The 18691-nt window shown below is 53.9% G+C and overlaps 1 protein-coding gene across 4 annotated transcripts in view; it reads left to right on the top strand.

Moving 5' to 3' along the window:
- Positions 1-18691, top strand: part of CACNA1B (calcium voltage-gated channel subunit alpha1 B) — a 211157-nt gene that overhangs the window by 158626 nt on the left and 33840 nt on the right. For all 4 annotated transcript variants that reach the window (XM_058302830.1, XM_071217146.1, XM_058302829.1 and 1 more), the window contains 5 exons: positions 9760-9876; positions 10136-10201; positions 11477-11568; positions 12924-13068; positions 15880-16007. In XM_058302830.1, the coding sequence (XP_058158813.1) occupies positions 9760-9876; positions 10136-10201; positions 11477-11568; positions 12924-13068; positions 15880-16007 (548 nt within the window). The remainder of the gene's footprint in view (positions 1-9759; positions 9877-10135; positions 10202-11476; positions 11569-12923; positions 13069-15879; positions 16008-18691) is intronic.

Consider the following 18691-nt stretch of genomic DNA (forward strand, 5'->3'; position numbering starts at 1 on the left):
AAGGAATAAGCAAAAATTGTGGTTATTCACAGATAGCTTTAGAGTCTATGAAGAAAGCCAAGAATAATCTAAAACTAATTCAGCCAGGTTACTGAATATAAGATTACCTGAGTAAGCCAATTGCATTTGTTTACACCAGCAATCCTGACCATAAGCCTAATATGTGTGAAGATCTTTATGCAGAAAATTAATAAACTTTATTGAAAGTTATTTATTGAAAAATAAAGATAAAGTTAGAGTTACATCCCATGTTAATTGCTAAGTAGTGGCAATTTCATACAGATGTTGATTTATCCCAAATTGATCTTCGAAGTCAATGCAATCTCAATAGAAATACCAGTGATTTTTGTATGTGGGTTTGTTTTGGAACCTGACAAGCTGTTTCTTAAATTTATAAGAGCCGAGGTCCAAGAAGAATCGAGATCCTTAAGAACAGGGTGTGACTGTGGTGGCAGGAGGGGGCCATGTCTGACCAGCGACACGAGTGTCATCAAGCTTGGCGACTAAGAACTGGGGCATCTGCACACCAGTAGAAGGGACCCAGAGCCTAGAAACAGGTTCACAAGTTTATGGAGATGTGGCGTGTGACCATACTGGACCGCAGCTGGGTGATGTGGGTGATCAGTGTTAGGAAGAAAAGAGGTTGGATTTTAGTTCATTCTGTCACCAGGTCAGATTTCAGAGAAAGAAAGAGTCTTTATTGCATAGTGCAAGCAAGGCGAATAGGGGGAAATTCTCAGACCTATTCTCCTTGAATTGGAGAAACTTTGGGCTTTTATGAAAATTAAACAAAGGCAGGTGGGGACAGGGACTGATTTGTTTAATCTGAAGTGGCTGGCTGGGCTAAACCTCAGGTTACAGGCTACAAATGGGTCGCAAATTGCTTCACTAACCTCCATTAGGAACTGACAAAGTTTGGCTTGAGGGATTCATAAAGTTGTAAATAGTTCCATCCATATAAGATAATGGATAGTGAGAATTGAGCTAGACATTTGTAAATCCCTTAGACAGGGGCTGTTAAGAATTAAGTAACTCTAGCTCAGGCATAGTTATTAGGTAAAGATTATACAGTTATAAAGATAAAACATAGTTTTAGAATCAAGGATATAAGTTCCAGATATTTGTCTCTGTCTCCTTTAAAAGTGTTAATACATCATGATTACAGTGAGTCAGTCAGTCTGCATTTTACGTTATACTAAAAGTAAGAAATCCTCTATATAATAAGTCAGTAACTTTAGTTATTTGTTAATTCTCTATACTCAGTTTCAGTACTATTCACCAAAAATTAATTTCGGATGGATGTAACACTCAGATACACATGGCAAAGCATTAAGACTCTTAGAAGAAAACACAGATTATCTTTAAGCCTGATTTTTAAAGTAAAATATAAAATGCACTCACCATTACTAAAACAAAACAAAACTGCAAAATTAAGAGTTTCTGCTTACCGAAAGAATGAAAGGCCAATCCAGGAACAAAGAGAAAATGTGTGCATCATATTCCTTCCTGTGGACGTTTAAAGACTTCATGAATTGTGGTAAACCTGTTGGACCCTACTCTTAAGTGCAGGACAAAAGGAAAAAGACCTGCTTTTGGGAAAGACAGTAAATTGCACAGGTTCTTAGGTAAAAGCCAGTGCTAAGGAGTAAGCAAAGCGGGGAAGGGGTAGGAAAGGTGGGCCGGCATGTCTGGACTGTGGCCGGGCTGGCCAGAGCTCACTGAGCAGGCTCTCCACTCGGGAGCCAAGCAGGGCACCCTGGGCTCTGAGGAACGGCAAACAGTGTGGCTGGAGCAGAGAGAAGGAAGCGTTGTGTCAGAGGAAGACCCTGAGAGAGGACCTTCAGAGGGTTTTGTGACATGAGCTGACATACCTTTTAAGAGAATGCCCTGGGCTGCTCTGTCCTGGAAGCAGACGGAGGGAAGGTGAGCTGGGGTTGGGAGGCAGCCAGTGAAAGGCGTGTGAGCTCCGGGGACCTCAGACCTTCCTGCAAGCTGCAGGGAGCCACGCGTTTCCCCAGTTGCCCACTGCTGGGAGGGGTGGACAGAGAATGGCTGGGGGAAGCCTCGGGAAAAGGGTGCCAGTGAGCCGCTGGGTGCTGGGATTAAGGTGCTCAGGCCTGTGGACGTGGGTGGGGTAAGATTCCTGGCAGCTCGGGCTAGGGCAGGGAGAAATTACCCAACTCTGGATGTGTATGTGTGTATATATATATCACATATATAGTCCCAGCTCACTATTTAACTTTTTATGTTATCCTGAAATACATTCAAATTTATAAGACAGTACAAAATTATATAAACCCCATACAGAAAACTCCAACATGTTCCTTCCCTGATACCCAGACTCACCAACTATAACTTTTGCCACATTTGCCATTAATCATTCCATCTATCTATCAATCCATTTTCTGAGCACTTGGGTGTAGGTTGTTCACATGCTCCTTGAACACATAATACTGTTATGTACATTTCCTAAGAACAAGGACATTCACTTATATAGCCATCTTAAGTACAGTTATCAAGTTTGAGCAATATAACAATGATATAGAGCCCATAGTCTATATTCCAATTTTTCCACATAGCCCAATAATATCCTGTATTTTTTTTCTTTATTAGAGAATTTGATTTTCCCCCTCCCTTGCTAGATCCTATCCAGACTCATGTATTCCATTTATGTCTCTTTAATTGCTCCCTCTTTTAATTTTGGGAATATATACACAATATAAATTTTCCCTTCTCAAGCACTACCACTCAATGGGATTAATCACATTTACAATATTGTACCCTCACCACCTTCCATTACTAAAGCTTTTCCATCTCCCCAAACAGAGATCCTACACCTATTATGAATTAATTCCTTATTCTCCCTGCCCCTGACCTCTGGCAACCTGTTACCCTAATATCTAGCTCTATGAACTTGCATGTTCTCCGGTACTGCCTTTGTAGTTACCATGTGACTTAAACTTAACATGATAAATCTGTAACAATCATGTTTGCTTTGATAGCAACTTAATTTCCATAGTCTACACAACTATGTCCCTATACCCCATGGCCCCCCATTTTTATGTAGTTCTCGTCACAACTTACATGTTTATACATCATGAGTCCAAACCACTGATTTATTATATTTTATGCATTTACCTTCTAGATCCTATAGATTTAAAAGCAGAGTTACAAACCAGAATTACAATAGTACTCGAATTTATATTTACCTATGTGGTTACCTTCACCAGAGATCTTCATTTCTTCAAGTGGTATCAACCTCTTGTCTAGAGTCCTTTCCTGTCAACCTGCAGAACTCTCTCAGCATCTCTTGGAGGGGAGCTCTAGTGCTATTGTTTATCTGGGATTGTCTTAATCTCTCCTTAATTTTTGAGAGACATTTTTGCTGGGTATGGAATTCTTTGTTGGCAAATTTTTGCTTTCAGCACTTTAGGCCACCTACTACCTTCTTGCCTATGTGGTTTCAAGTGAGAAATTGGTGTTTGATTTTATTGAGGATCTGTTGCACATGAAGTGTTGCTTCTCTCTTGCAGTTTTCAGAATTTCCTCTTTATCCTTGCATTTGACAGTTGATTATAATATGCTGTGACATGGGTCTGCTTGGGTTTATCCTGTTTGGAGTTCAGTGGGCATCTGGGATATGCATATACATGTTTTTTGTTAGATTTGGAAAGTTTCCAGCTGTCATGCTTTGACTCTTTGTGCCTCTCTCTGTCCTCCTGGGACTCCCACACTGTGGGTGTTGGTCTGCGTGGCGGCATCCCACAGGTTCCTCAGGCTCTGCTCACTTTTAGTCATTCATTTTCTTTCTGTTTTTCAGACTGAATGATTTAAATTGTTTTATCTTCAAGTTCTCTGGTTCTTTCTCCTGCCAGTGCCAATCTGCTGTTGAACCCCTCTTTGGAATTTTAAATTTCTGTTAGTATGGTCTTTAGCTCTGTTTGGTTCCTTTTCATAATTTCCATTTTTCTATTAATAGTCTGTTAGTGTTCATCTATTGTTTTCTTGATTACCTTAAATTCTTTGTCTATGCTTTCCTTTAGCACTTTGAGCCTATTTAGTACTATGGTGGTTTGAAGCTGTGTACTCCAGAAAAACATGTTCAAATACCTAATCCATTCCCATGGATGTGAACCCATTGTAAGTAGGACGTTTTGATGAGGTTACTTGATCAGGATGGGGCTTGATCCTCTTATTGGAGTCCTTTATAAGTGAAATGAAATTCAGACAGAGAGCTACAGGAAGCAAGAAGCTGAAGTCAATGGACACCTATTGCTGCACTCTTTTCTGGATCCCTGAGAAAGAAATCTTTACAGTTCTTGATGGTTGTTCAAAGCTTCTGTCTGGGTCAGAGCCCCGAAGCATCTCACTCTGCCATCTTGATCTGGGTCCAACTCTGGATATCTTTTAAAGGCAGAGCTGCTGATAGACCAGATGTAAGATGAAAGATGAGGCAGGAATGATGACAAACTTTTTTAGCCTGAGCACTTGGAAAAAATGGATTGCTATTAATTGAAATGGGAAAGAATGTGGGTATAAAAGGTCAGCAGGTCAGGCTGTGTTTGAGGCATCTCCTAGAACAAGCAGCTAGAAGGATGGGCCTGGAGTTTGGAGGAGAGGTCCAAGCTGGCACAAAAAATTGGGAATGAAACATACAAGGTGGTATCAGATCCCTACACCTGAATGAGATCAATAAAGGAGAGAAAACAAGCAACTGAGCTCTTGGACACGGCAACATTTAGTAGCTGGGCATCAGAGAAAAGACTGGGAAGGCATGGCCAGAGGGTAACGGGGTTTCCAAATAACTGTCAGGGGATTGGTGTCAATCATAAAAATAAACAACCAATGGAAAAATGAGCAAAAGGTATGTACGACTGGGTGTCTTACAGAATGAAAAACCTAAATGACCAATAAGCGTAGGAAAATAAAACCAAGCAAATGCAAACTGAAACAATGTTGAGATGTTGTTTCACACCTACCAGCTTATCAAACATTAGAAACCCTTGCAATACTAAGTGTTGGCAAGGGTGCAGAGCAGCCAGAATGTCCACTGCAGGCAGGGGCGGCAATGGGTACAACCTCTCTGGAGAAGTTTGGCCTGACCTAGAAAGTTGAAAATATGCACACCTACAACTCATCAACTTCACTGCTAGGCATATATCCCAGGAGATGTCTCATACAGATGAACCTGGAGATGTTTGCACAGCTGTTTATACAACCTTGCTCATGACAGCACAATACTGGAAGCATCTGGATATCCATCTGCAGTAGAATGCATCGGTCAGTGAGGGTGTTTTGATAGAATGAAATGCCATGTAGCAGTGAAAAGTGCATAAATTACATTCCTGTCAATATGATGCCTCAGAAACATTGAGCCAGAAGAGTAAGTCATAGAAGACCACCTACCATGTGGTCCTATCATGCAGCTTATGAGCAGACGAAGGTATAACACATGTGAGGAGTGTGGTAAGGCTGTAAAGAAAAGCAGGGATTAGTAAGAATCAAGGATAGTTGCTACATTTGGGCAGATAGACTGCAAGGGTGGCCGTCTATCAAGCTGGTTGATGAATATATGAATATTAGCTTTATTATTTTTAAGTGTATGTATGTGTACACATGCATTTATATTCTTTTGTTCATGCAAACTATTTCATGGTTTTAAAAGTTAATGATCTGAGTAATCCAGGCTAAAAAGCCTCCCTCTGCCATTTAGGCAGAGCCAGGGTGGCTCTGTCCCCTGTCCTGGTGTGGCCTTGGCCAGGCCCGGCCCCTCGGTGGGGGGTTGTGCCCGGGAACGTCTAGGCCATGTGGTTTCTGGCCCCTATGGGCCTCCTGGGCAGCAGGAGTCTGTCCCTCCAGGTGAAGTGCTCTGAGCATCGCGATCCCAACGTCAAGGACGCAGCTTTTGGGGTTTCTGCATGGGTGTGCCTGCTGGCGCCGGGGCTGCTGGGCGCGTGCTGGAGCCCCCGTCACGTGGCCCCTCCGTGGCCGCCGCAGTGTCCTGGTGGCCAGGCCCGGGCTCAGGCTGGGGTGGTCTGAGACGCTCCCGGTCCCCTGCCCTGAATGCAGCTCCTCCGCCTGCACTGCCTGGAGGAGAAAAGATGAAAGAAAACCCTTCACATGGATTCGTGGGTTTTTTTTCATAAAAATCACTTCATATGTTTGCTTTGTGAATGTACTTTTTTCTTAGGCAAAAATGAGTGTCAGTTCCCACCCCCAACTTCAAAGTCAAAATACAGCAATAGTCTTAAGCAAGGAAACTAGGGGGGAATGGAAAAAGCATAAAACTGACATTGATTTCTTTGCCTGGAAATTAAAAAATAAAAATGTCTGTGAATCATCTTTGGATTTGCATTACAAATGGAAATGCAAATGAATGCCACCCTGTCTGCATAACCTACAGGTTTCAAAAACATGTTTTGATTTGATGCATCTTAGGAAAATGTGCAGTTTACCAAAACCTGAAATTTTCCAGTGATGTGTTCAGAGTTTTTGCTTGTCTTGGTGACTCGTTTTCTCTTTTGTTTTCTGTTCTTATTCTTGATTTACCTAACCTACCTGCTGACTCACGCCATCCAATCAACATACAATGCGAAAACCCATGTCTCCGTCTGTATGTTGTGCACCTGCTGCTCAAACCATCCAATTCGTAAATAATATGCAAATATCCATCCATGAAAACATCACATATAGGAAACGGTTGGTTTCATGACTTTAAACAGTTCTTAAAACGCCTTGCTTTGCTCTGCTCCGCTTTGCTTGCGCTGCTCCGCTGCCTTCTTGTTTCCTGTGGCTCTCGGTCCCACCCCATCCCCCCGCCTGTGTGTATGGCACGTGCTGCACCTGCTCCTTTCTGCCCTTACCCTGCCTCCTGGGAGTCCAGGAGCGGCTTCTGAGAGCCCTCCCAGGGACTGAGATCCCAGGACCCAGTGAGGATGGAGATGGGGGCTCTGGCCTGGAACAGTGGGTGTCCAGGGCCCTTTCTCCTACTGGGGCTGGCTCAGAACAGGAAGGTTTTCCAGGATGTGCCTTTGGTCCCGTGCTCTGCAGGGCCCATGGTTTCTGTTGCACAGCCAACCCGCTGACAGGCAGAGCCGCTCGGCAATCCCCTGTGGCCCTGGAGAGTCTCCGGAGCGCCTCCCTGGACAGACCCTTCCCCAGAAGATGGGCTTGGGGCACGGGGCTGGAAGGGGCTGGCAGCCACCGTGGCGTGTTTGGGACCTGGAGAGCCTGCCTGAGTGGAGCGAAGCAGGGTCCACTCCAGGAGACAGCAGAGCGAGGGCTCGGAGCTCCTTCTTCCGAGGTGGGTCGTAACAAGTGGGCCTACCTTCCAGCTCTGTCAGAATTTTCAGAGGGGAGCCCAGGTATCGGGGAGCAGCCCCAGCTGCAGAGGCAGCTGTGGAAATCCATAGACAGTAGCAGATCCTTGCGACTCCTGTGAGAGTTTGTGACTGGGTGTTACGGCTGGAGGGAGGAGCGCGTTTTGAGAGCATGCCTTCGATGCCACGGAAATGTCCAGCTGTCCTCTTGGCTCCTAACTTCAGAGTCCTTCCTGCCTGCCTCTGCTCTCACCCTGCCTTCTGCCCTTCTTTGGCACCTGTGTCGCCTCCTGACATATTAGGTGATGTGTATGTGTGTGCGGTTACAATTATTTTTTAGAAAGATCACCTGTCCCCATAGAGTCGCAGCTGCATAGTGAGAGCTGGACTCTGCTTTCACGCTGGGCCGGAGCGGCGCTGGGCCTGGCCTGCCCACTGAGCTGGAGAGGAGGCTTCCCTGGCCTGGGCCTCTGACCAGACACCATGGAGCACCTGGCACCGGGCTGCCCAGCCAGGCCTGGGGCTGTGCGGTTACTGTCATGGCCGGAGCCTTGTGAGGCGCGGCCGTTCCTCACCAGGGGTGTGAGTGTCCTGGCATCTCCGTTTTGCAGATAAGGAGGTCAGGCTGGAAGGAGTCCGGGACCCATGCCCACTCGGCATGCAAGCTGTGCCTCTGGGCTCTGCCTTCTAGATGCAGGGTCAGGGGCGGTGAGGAAGGGCCCGGCCATGAGGTGGGCGCAGCTCCTCTACTGTGCAACAGAAACCATGGGGTTCCAGGAGCAGGGGCCCGGTCGCGACCAGGGGGTGGGCTGGCGGCCCCTCACATCCAGTCTTCATGCTCTCGGGGGCTGCCTGCCTCCTGCCACCCCTGCCCCCCAGGGAGGCCCTGAGGAGCGTGGGCGGGCGGGGTGGGCACGTGTGGCTGCGTGGCTTAGTGCACTGGTTCTCTGCAGTGCCCTTCCCTTGCCCTGTTTGTCTTCTGTCTCGGGTCCTGTGCTCTCCCGTATCTTGAGGACGTCTTCTCGTCCCTGGCAGCTGCCTCATTGCAGGTTGCTTTTGAGCTGGGCAGGTGCTGTGTTTCCACAGCCCAGGCTCCGACCCGCCGAGCAGGGGCTTCAGAGTGGGTGCCCCCAGAGGCTCTAGGTGCTTGGAACCCCCTTACTGCCAGCAAGCTGCTGCTGCGTCGGTCCATCCCCACATGCATCCTCTGAGACGGGCCGTACACGTGCCGTGTGGTGCTGTCTGGTCTGGCCCGAGTGCCTTACCCAGCCTGGGTAGGGGGGGGCTGGCAGGGACAGCTGTGCACAGCCCATGCCCTGGAGGTCCACCCGCTGATCCTGGCCACCTCAGCGCTCCTGTGCCAGCAACCCCTACGGCCTTTTGGAGTGCAAAGCCTGCCCCAGGCCCCACGGCCACCGCGAGGACTGAATCCGCCTGCTGGGAGGATGAGGACGGGCCTGGGGCCCCGTGGGGTGCAGGGCTGCCCGCTGACCGCCGACCCAGAGACGGGCAGCTCCGGAGAGGGATTGCGTGGTCTGCCCGGCCTTGCCAGCCGCCTCCGGCTTGGGCTCCTGCCGCGGCCATCTCGTCCCTTCTGCTTCTCTTCCCTCTTTATTTGGTGACCACATCTGACAACACAGGCCTGTCATCCTGAGCTGCCTGCACATTTGAAAATGCTGGAGGGGCAGGAAGCTGCTCCGGGCGCTGTGCTCTGGTCTCTAAGTAGAGAGGCAGGTGACCACGCTGGCCACACACAGTACCCCCACACCTAAGCACAAACACCTCCCTGGAGCCTGTGCGTCCCAGGAATGTGGTGGGAGGTGGTCCTGGGGTCGAGGTGTCCAGGGCCGGGGTGGAGCCTGCCCTTCAGGCCATCTTCGGAGTCCAGGAGTTAGTGATTCTGAGCCCGTTGGATGAGGCAACAGTGCTAAGACCTGCCCGGGCTCTGCAGAGCAGACCTGCTGCCGCAGCTGAGCCAGGCCGGAGGTGCCTGCAGGGATCTGGAGCAGCCTAGAGGAGCCGCACCTGCCAGCCCTGGCTGAGCCCGAGGGGAGGGCCTGACTGCGAAGCCCAGGAGAGGCCCGTCAGGGCACTCAGTGGACAAGGGGCCGTGCCCAGCACTTGCACATAGCTTCGTGTGTCCCGAGACGGTCGCTGTCGAGGCTTCTGGTTTGAGGCCCAGCTCCACCTGGCCCGGGGCTGCTTGGAAGAGGGTTTCTCTCTGTGGAAGGAGGTTTTCTCTGGTTTGCTGCATGAGAAGCGATTTACTTTTGGGAGGTTTTCTGGTGGCTGATTGCTGCTTAGACTGTGAGGTGGTTATTTTTTATTTGAACTGCTGTTTTTAACAACTAGAGACACCTGGGGGGAGGTTGTGGGCAGGGGAGCAGCGTTCTTGAGCTTGTGGGGCGCTGATTTCCGAAGGGCCGTCTCTTCCCTGCAGCACGGCTTCATCAACCTGAGCTTCCTGCGCCTCTTCCGAGCCGCGCGGCTCATCAAGCTGCTGCGCCAGGGCTACACCATCCGCATCCTGCTGTGGACCTTCGTCCAGTCCTTCAAGGTGGGCCCCGGCAGGGATGGCTGCCAGGGCTCTTGACCCTCCTGCTTGGCCAGTCTTCCGGACGGCTGGGGGGGAGGGTAGGGCAGAGTGTTGTCCTGCCTTTGCTTGTACGTAGTTTTTAAGGTATCCATGGATGATATTTGTGATTCTTAGGAAAGCTTCGGGGTGGGTTTTGCAACCCCAATTTATAGACAAGACCCTGGGTGGTCAGTGGCGCAGGGACACCGTTGCCCGCCCTGACACGCCCCCATCTCCACAGGCCCTGCCCTATGTGTGTCTGCTCATCGCCATGCTCTTCTTCATCTACGCCATCATCGGCATGCAGGTGGGTGCACCTGCCCGGCCAGGTGGGCGTGTGCGCGGCTCCTGTCCACTGCGCAGAAGGAGTCGATCTTGGGCATTCAGTGATGATCATAAACTAGCACTTGAGCATTTACCATGATCCAGTCACTATTTTAGGTCCTTTATACACGTTTTTAATTCTCGAGAAGACTTATGGGTGGGGTCATGCAGCTGGCCTGGGCATGGGGCTTCCACTCTGACACCTCCCTGTTGTCCCTCCAAGCAGATGCACCCCACTTCTGTCAAGAGGGTCCTCCATTGGTGGAGTGGCCTCCAGGTCCAGCCACAGCAAAGGTGCACACATTTAAGTCGAGGCTGGGGGAGCAGGGGCCACATGCAGGAGGCTGAGTGTTAGCCTGGCAGCAGTTCTGGAGGGGAGCCCCCACCCCTTATCTGGTGAAGCTGCTCCTCTTCCCACACCTGAGAGGTCCCCAGGGTCATATCTCATCCCTGCCCTTGGTCAAATTCAGCTTCCATCTTCTAGATTTCCTTTATTTTACCAAAGAATACCCCGCCAGCTACTTTGGAAGAGCACTTAAAAGATGCCAACTCGTATCTCAGTCATAATAAACCTTTGGCATCCGGCCACTTTCCAACAGTAGGAATGAAATGCTAATTTAGCATGGGATGGTGCCATGTCTTAGAGGTTAGGTGATCTCTGTCAGGGAAAGTTCTCTTGCTTTAAAATGTGCTGAGATCAATGTCATTTAAAAGAACTCTGATTTTCCTGCTTTGGTCTGTGATAAACACCAGCAGGAATGTCACCTATCTTTGTTTTTCAATGGAGATGTGACAGTTCATAAGTTTTTCAGCTGGATACCGAACTATAAGCTAAATTCAGTTACTGACTTGTTTGTATTTCTTACTCTGAAAAAAAAAGGAAGATGGATTAAAAAACCCATTGTGAAATGGTTGCAGTTTCAAATGACCTATTAGAGCTATTACCAGTTCGATTACTCCTGTGTGATCTGATAAGGGAAATGGAAACCACTTCCCTTCTTACCTATGGCAGAACGCTGTGAACTCAGCCTCAGCCTCTTCCGTGGACACGTAGAGCTGCGCTGAAGCAGGCTGCGCACCACAGCGTGCCCAGAGGCAGAGGCGGGTGCTGACGGGGTTTGGGAAGGCCCGTGGCCATGGCAGGGTGGGGCGGAGTGCCACATCCCTGTGGGCGTGGCTTCACGGGCCTGTCCCATGCCTACCGGGCCCTGGCTCCCAGAAACCAACTGTGTCAGCACCCCCTTTCCTTACTCTGCAGGTCTTTGGAAATATTGCCCTGGACGATGACACCAGCATCAACCGGCACAACAACTTTCGGACTTTCTTACAAGCCCTGATGCTGCTGTTCAGGTACGCTGCTGGAGCCCTGAGCTGCTGACTTCCCTGTGCCCCCTGGGCTGCTCCCTGCTCTCAGAGCAGGTGGAAAGTTGAGGGCACACCTGCGGGGCCCACACCCCAGCTGCAGATGGCCCCGCACTCCCGCATGGCCCTCCCGGCCCCTCCTCTCCCTGAGCTCCTTCCCCAAAGGGCCCCCAAGGCCAGCCCCTCCCAGAATCCGGGGCTGAACTGCCATCTGTCCAGGGCTCCTGGGCTCCGCGGTACAGCCTGGCCAAGAAGCCGTGCAGAGCTCGGGCCGCGGGGCTGGTTTGAGGGCCCCTCGTGGGGGTGCATTGCTGGTGCGGGTGCGGCTCGTCCTGTCGGTGGGCGCTCGGACTGGCATGTGCGGGCAGGGAGGGCAGCCTGCCCGGAGGGAAGGGACTGACGTGAGGGGCAGCCGAGCTCAGACGGGGCCTTGGGCCCCTTCCAGGGGTTTACCACCTCTGCTCCTTTACGGAAATGCCTCGAACCAAGGTCCCAGGCCAGCCCAGGGGACCCCAGGACACCCCCTTCCCAGGCCAGCCCAGGGGACCCCAGGACACCCAGTCCTGGCTCAGGGGGCCCCACCCCCTTCAGGGTTCTGGCTGTTTTCTGTGAACGGTGGTGCTGAGACCAGAGTCAGGGCTGCTGAGCTGCTTGCAGAGTGCTGCCTCTTGTTTCTTTGCATCACATGAATTTGCCTCCTGGAGTGTATACTTTCCCCTAAACAATGCTGTTCTTTTGAGCACTATCTGTTACTTTTGTTTCATCTTCATCTGTTAATATCTTGCCTTGTGTGTTTGAAGCCAGTTGCAATTTCAGGCCACTGGTACCAAAAGTTTTTCTTACCCCCTGGTGGGCATGTCACCTGAGCCCCCTCGCCAGACCCAGTGGACACCTCAGGCAGCTGCCCCCGAGTGGGTGGGCCCAGCCTCCGCCCAGTCCTCTGTGGTCTGGCAGCTGACCTGGTACAGCCCTGGTGCTGGCCGCGTGACCAGGTGTGCCCAGGTGTGCCATGCAGGTGGGGCTGCCCAGGGCGGGGTCCCTGAGTGTTCACGGGACATGGGAGGCATGAGGAAGGCTGGGGCAGAGCGAGTTTTGGGAGCAGATCGGGAATTTGGCTGTGGGCATGTTCGTTTTCAGTGCCACCCATCCATGGAGGAAAGCTCACTGTGGACTGGATTAATTTATTAACTAGCTCTTTATCAGTTAATGATCAGTTTGGAAATCTAATGCCAGAAGATTCTTAGGAAACACTCCCGTGGGGCGCAGGCAGGGTGTGCGCGTGCCCGCCCTGGCTCACCTCGCCCTGGGCATTCTCTGCCCTCCCGCGCTCTGCTTCTCCTCAGGAGTGCCACAGGGGAGGCCTGGCACGAGATCATGCTGTCTTGTCTCAGCGACCGGGCCTGCGACGAGCACGCCAACGCCAGCGAGTGTGGGAGTGACTTTGCCTACTTCTACTTCGTCTCCTTCATCTTCCTTTGCTCCTTCCTGGTAAGTGGTAGCCGTGGGGCGGCCCACCGCGTCTGCTGGTGAGCTCTGGTCTTGCCGTGCCATGCTACAAGCAGATTCCAGGTTGGTGGGCTTTTCCTCCAGAGGCTGTAAGCCTAGGAGTCCCATCAGCATTGAGCTCCTGCCTTGGAGAAAGGTGTTCGGCTTCCCGGGGTGTCCCTTAGCTTCCAGCTCCTGAAGGACTTCGACTGTGGCGGCGGGATACAGAGCAGGAGCTCTGCAGCCGACAGGCTCGGCTGGCCAGGCCAAGGAGAGGCGTGTGTGGGGAGCAGGGAGGCCAGGCCCATCCTGGAGCCTGGACTTGTCCCCAGGCCCAGCAGGGAGCCCTGGGGGCGAGGAGGAGTGACATGGGTGGTCTGTGCTGCAGACACGCATCTGGTTTCTGTGTGCTTCATCAGGAGGGGGCTGGGGAGTGAGCAAGGGACAGCGAGGGGTGAGGTGGCCTGGGCAGGGGCAAGGCCGTGGAGGGGACTGGACCTCCAGGGTGGAGCTGACGTGGCTGACGGACCGGACATGGTGTGAGAGACCCCGCGGACATGGGCCAACCCTGAGACGGGGGATTGGGGAGCAGCAGTGTGAGGCCAGGGCGGGGTGGTCGAGACGCCTCCCAGATCTGGGCTGGAATCGACATCAGTCTGTGCATTTATGGGGCTGGATGGTTCCCTCTCGGTCCCTGCTGCCCACTGTGGGCTTAGGTGATACCCAAGAGCTTGTAGAAATGCAGATTCCTGGGCCCTTCCAGATGTGCTGTGTCTCTGGGAGTGGGACCCAGGAGTTGAGTGTCATAGGCTCTCCAGGTGACTGCGTGCGCTCACCTTTAAGAAACACCAAGGTGGGAAGGAACAGGGATGGAGAGGGTGGCTGAGGATCCGCCCTGGGGCGTGTAGGGTCAAGAAGAAGCATCGGCTCCAGGTCAGGCAGTAGCAGAGCGGGGAACCAGGACCAGGAAGGAAGAAACCGTCTCCAGAGGGCAGGAGCCTCGTAGACGTGGAGTATGGTTGGGAGAACACGGAAGATGAAAGCTGAGAATTGTTCGTTGGGTTTGCAAAGTTACCCTCACAAGAAACCTGGTAGGATCGGAAGCCTTATCAGAGCAGGCTCAAGAGACCACGAGAGATGCAGAGACAAGCCCTCCAAGAACAGCCCATGCTACGGGGGCACAAGGTCACAGCTGTGGCCACTGCGCACGCCAGGCTGGCACCATTTGTGGCATTCTCCCCTTGCTCAAGTGGGTAGGGAAGTGGGTTCTTTAGAGCTGGGATTTCCCAGACAAGTGCGAGGGAAAGAAGGCCAGGGGGCTTTGGGTGTGGGGCTGGGCGTGGGACGGCACGCCAGTGGGGAGGTGAGGACAGTGGCGCTGTCGTGGGAGGCCTTTGCGGGCTGCGACCTGAGAATGCGGGCTTGGAGGGAGCGAGCCGTGGAGCGCAGTGGCTCGGGAGTCCAGGCTTGGAGGTTGCCAGGAGCCCCCCGCCGAGAAGCCCAGGGAAAGGAGTTGTGAGGCGGGCGGCGGGCGTGAGCAGAGCGCAAGAGGCCCAGCAGCGGGTGGCATGACGAGATGACGGGGGCACAAGGGGGCTAGCAGTGATCCGGGAGCTTAGCCTCCATGGACAAGGGGAGAGGGTGGTAGTGGCAGGGGCATTACAGAACAGGTGGTTTTTTGAAGAGGATGGAGAAGGAACGTCCCTGTGGAGCCTGAGCAGAAGCTGCAGAGCACGTTCAGGATGATGGCGGCACGGGGCTTCCTCTGGTGGCTGTAGGTCTGGGGGGGTCTGGAGGGAGGTGGGGGTGGTCAGCTGAGATAAATGAGCCCGTGTGTAGGTAAGAGAAGTATGGAAAACCCGTGGGTTGTGCTTCATTAGTTGCTAGAAACCAAGGAAAGGATTGTACATTGGGGTCACCCCAGTGAAGACTTGGGGCAGGAGGGCAGGGCGTCCCGAGGAGAGGGCTACGGGTGCTGCTCTCCGCAGGGTCCAGCCTCGCAGCCTGGCCTCACTGCGCACTTGGCTGCAGAGTCAGTTCCACGAGCCACATTCTCGAGGCTGCAGCACCCATGGGCAGTAATCCCTGGACATGTCTGGAACGAATCAGAAAATCCCTGTCTGGCCTTCTCTACAAGTGGGTGTTGTGTGGCCACGGCCCTTGGGGTCTGCTCCCACAGAAGCGAGGGGCTCCCTGCTCGCACCTGTGCCTTCGCCTCGCCTGAGGCTGGGAGCACGGCCTCTGGGCACCCCCCGTGGAGGTGGCCTGCTCTGCTCACACTTTGGCACGCCTCGGGCCTGGCTCGTCTGCGAGCGCAGGAATGCGGTAGGAGAGTGGGGCTGGTTTGGGGTGGCAGGTCTAAGTTAGACTGAGATTTGGGGCACCGTCGAGGAAACCAGAGGTGAAGTCATGACACCTGCTGACAGCGATTGGCTCGAAACTGTGTGTTTGTCTTTGCCACCAGCCCATGAGCCTGGCGTCGAAGGAACAGGGAAAACCCAGGGCTGGGAGAGGCCGGGCTCTGCAGCCGGGTGGCCAGCCCACGCTTAGACCCAGGTGACGGCCTCCAGGCACAAGCTCCTGACCCCCCCCACTGACTTCCTTAAAGGCCAGCCTGAGCGGGGGAGGACGGCAGCCCCGAGGTGGGCGGGCGGCCTGCAGGCCTGAAGGGGCTGGGCAGCAGCAGCTTTTGGGGGACGGGTCAGGGGGGAGCGGGGGGCCGGGACGAGCCGTGGCCAGCCTGGCCAGCAGCTCGCCACCCTGCACAGCGGCCCAGAGGGCTCTCTCCGTGTCGCCCTCTGCTCCTGCCTGCAGATGCTGAACCTCTTTGTGGCCGTCATCATGGACAATTTCGAGTACCTCACGCGGGACTCTTCCATCCTAGGGCCCCACCACCTGGACGAGTTCCTCCGCGTCTGGGCTGAATACGACCCGGCCGCGTGGTGAGTGGCCCCCGGGACCTCAGGAAGGGCCAGGCGCCGCTGCGGACTGGCTGCGAGCGGGGTACTCCTCAGGCCACTGCCCCTGGGGTGTGCCCCACTCCACACAGGACGGGGTGGCATCCCCCCGGCAGACTGTCCTCGGCCTCGGCTTCTGTGTCCCTCCCAGGGTCTGAGAAACAGACCAAGGGAGGCTCGCCGGGTCGTGGGGGCTCGGCGCTGCGCCTGCCTCCTGCAGGGCCTGAGGGGCTCCTCTTCCCGTGGAGGGGTGGCGGGATGGTGGGCGGGAACAGCGAGGCCCGTCTCCTGTCCTCACCCTCCTCGCAAGCTCAGGGGCTTCCTGGGGAAAGTGATTGGGGGCTGCAAGAGGTTTTCCCGGGGGCTGGAGGTCTCCCTCTTGGGCAGGGCCGGTCCCAGCACAGCACAGCGTCCACTGCACTCAGCGAACTGCTGCGGGTGACACGTGAGCGCTGGGAGGCCCCAGGGCTTGCGAACCTTTGGTTGTGGTATGAAAGGGCTGCTGTGCTGTGTGAGTGGGGGTGACTGCGGAGGGCCTGGGATGGGGAGTTGAGCTGCCTGAGACCCCGTTCCAGGGCAGAGCCCTGAGCTCAGCAGAGCGCGCACTCAGGAGGGCGAAGCAACAGGGCTCGCCCACCCACAGTCCGTTTGCTCCTTCCTCCATCCATTTGCTCGCTCGCTCGCACAAGCAGTGTGAGCTGGGCGCGCCCTCTGCATGGCAGGACCCGGGGCGGAGGCGGCTGGAGACCCGGCTTTTGGTGAGATTGCTCAGCCCCATGTCTCATTCACGGAGCGCATTCAGCGAAGGTGCAAGTGAACAAATGGGTGTGTGAGTGAACGGGGGCCGGCGGTCCCCAGAGACCCCGGCCAGGTGCAGCACAGTCCATGCCCTCCTCCCAGCCCCAGCTGCCTGCCCACGCCCCCCTGCACAGCTCCGCCCCCACACCCCCTGTTGAGGAGGGGCCTGGAGGCGACGGTCAGGGAAGGGGGCTCCGTGCCTTTGCTGCAGCCGTGGGCCTGGATGGAGCCTTTTGCCCGGCCCTCGGGGCCTCACAGATACTCCTGCCCGCAGGGCCCAGAGGGCCTGAGGGCGGAAGGCCAGGCCCCTCCCTGCCCTCCTCAGCCCCCACAGGAGGCAGCTGTGCGGTCCCTGCCGGTCTGGACAGTCCTGGGCGAGGGCACCATCAGGCCTTGCGCAGGTGCATCGGGCTCCTCCGCCTGTACTGTCTCCATTGCATTTGCCACACCAGTGAAAACTACGACGTTTACACAGGTGCAGACTAGGCGTCACTGCTGTTTGTGTTTCATGTTTTTGCTTCTGTGTTCCTGGCTTTGGAGAGTCCCACTGTGTGCCTGACAGTCTACACGTTTCCCCTGCAGCGTCTGGCACTTCTGCCGGAGTCTGTAGGCTCAGGAACATGCACACAGGGGTTTCGTTCAGATCAGGGGCAGGCCGGCCCACCCAGAGCCCGGCACCCTTCAGGCAAAGGGCAGGAGAGGCTGCAGGAGAGGTGGGGCCGGGTGAGCGCTCAGCGACCTCCCACCTGGGGTCTGGACAGTCGACGTCTGCAGCACATCTTTCTGGAGGAGAAAATGTTGCTGAAAACCAGGGGTGCTTTATAGAACGCTGTTTGGTCTAAAGGCAAAGGCCGGAGGCGACATCCTCAGATGGTGGTGAGCTGTACGCTCCCTCAGGCAGGAGCAGAAGTGGGAGACCCGGGCGAGGAGCTGGCCGTCGACAGCCTTGCGGGCTGGAGGGAACGGCACCAGGGCCGCCAGCAGGCACAGGCGGTGGTGACGTGATGCAGAAGCAGCTGACTGAGGAGTAGAGAGCACCCCACAGCCTCACCCGCGGAGGTCTGTGGCCGAGGGAGCCCAGACAGCTGCGACTCCCACCCCGCCCAGGCACAGCACCCAGCTTGGCTCCGCGCAGGGGAGCCGAGGCCCCGCAGAGGCACCGAGCACCCGGTTCTGACCCTGCGAGCCTCGAAACTGTCCGTAGCCTCCACACTGGACGTAGCTGTCTTATTTCCCAGGAAACCGTGTGGATTTCTCCCTCTTCTTTGGGAAAATTTTTGAAATAACAACGCAACTTTGTGAAATTCGTCAAGAATTTTGTGTGTTCACGTACACATGCGTGTGCTTTGTGTACCTATGTGTGCACATACATGGGCTGCAAGTGTGCAGATTGCATGTGTATGAGTGTGTATCTGCACACGTGTGCATGTGTCGATGTGTGCATATGTGTGGGCATGTATGCGAGCACGTGGGCGTGCATATGTGTAACTAAGCATGTATGTGTACACAGGTGTGCATGTCTCTGAGTGTACATGTGAACATGAGTGTGCATGGATGGACATATACACACATGTGTGCATTGTACGTGTGCACATGAATGTGCATACATGTGCATGCACGAGCGTGTGTATATGCAAGCTTGAGTGCATGCATGTGTCTACATATATACATATGCAGTACTTGTGGGCATACACGCAAGTGTGCATGTGTATGCAGGGATTAGAGAGGCATGGAGCTGGCACCTTTCCGAGCCCCCTCAGCACTTTGAGGTGAAGTGCAGAGCTTCAAAGACGTTAAGATGCCATCACACCTGCTTTGAGCAGACCTGCTGCTCGTGTTCATCCATCACCCAGTATCTGCAGTGTGCTGGG

This window comes from Dasypus novemcinctus, chromosome 8, assembly GCF_030445035.2.
Source record: "Dasypus novemcinctus isolate mDasNov1 chromosome 8, mDasNov1.1.hap2, whole genome shotgun sequence".
NCBI lineage: Eukaryota > Metazoa > Chordata > Mammalia > Cingulata > Dasypodidae > Dasypus > Dasypus novemcinctus.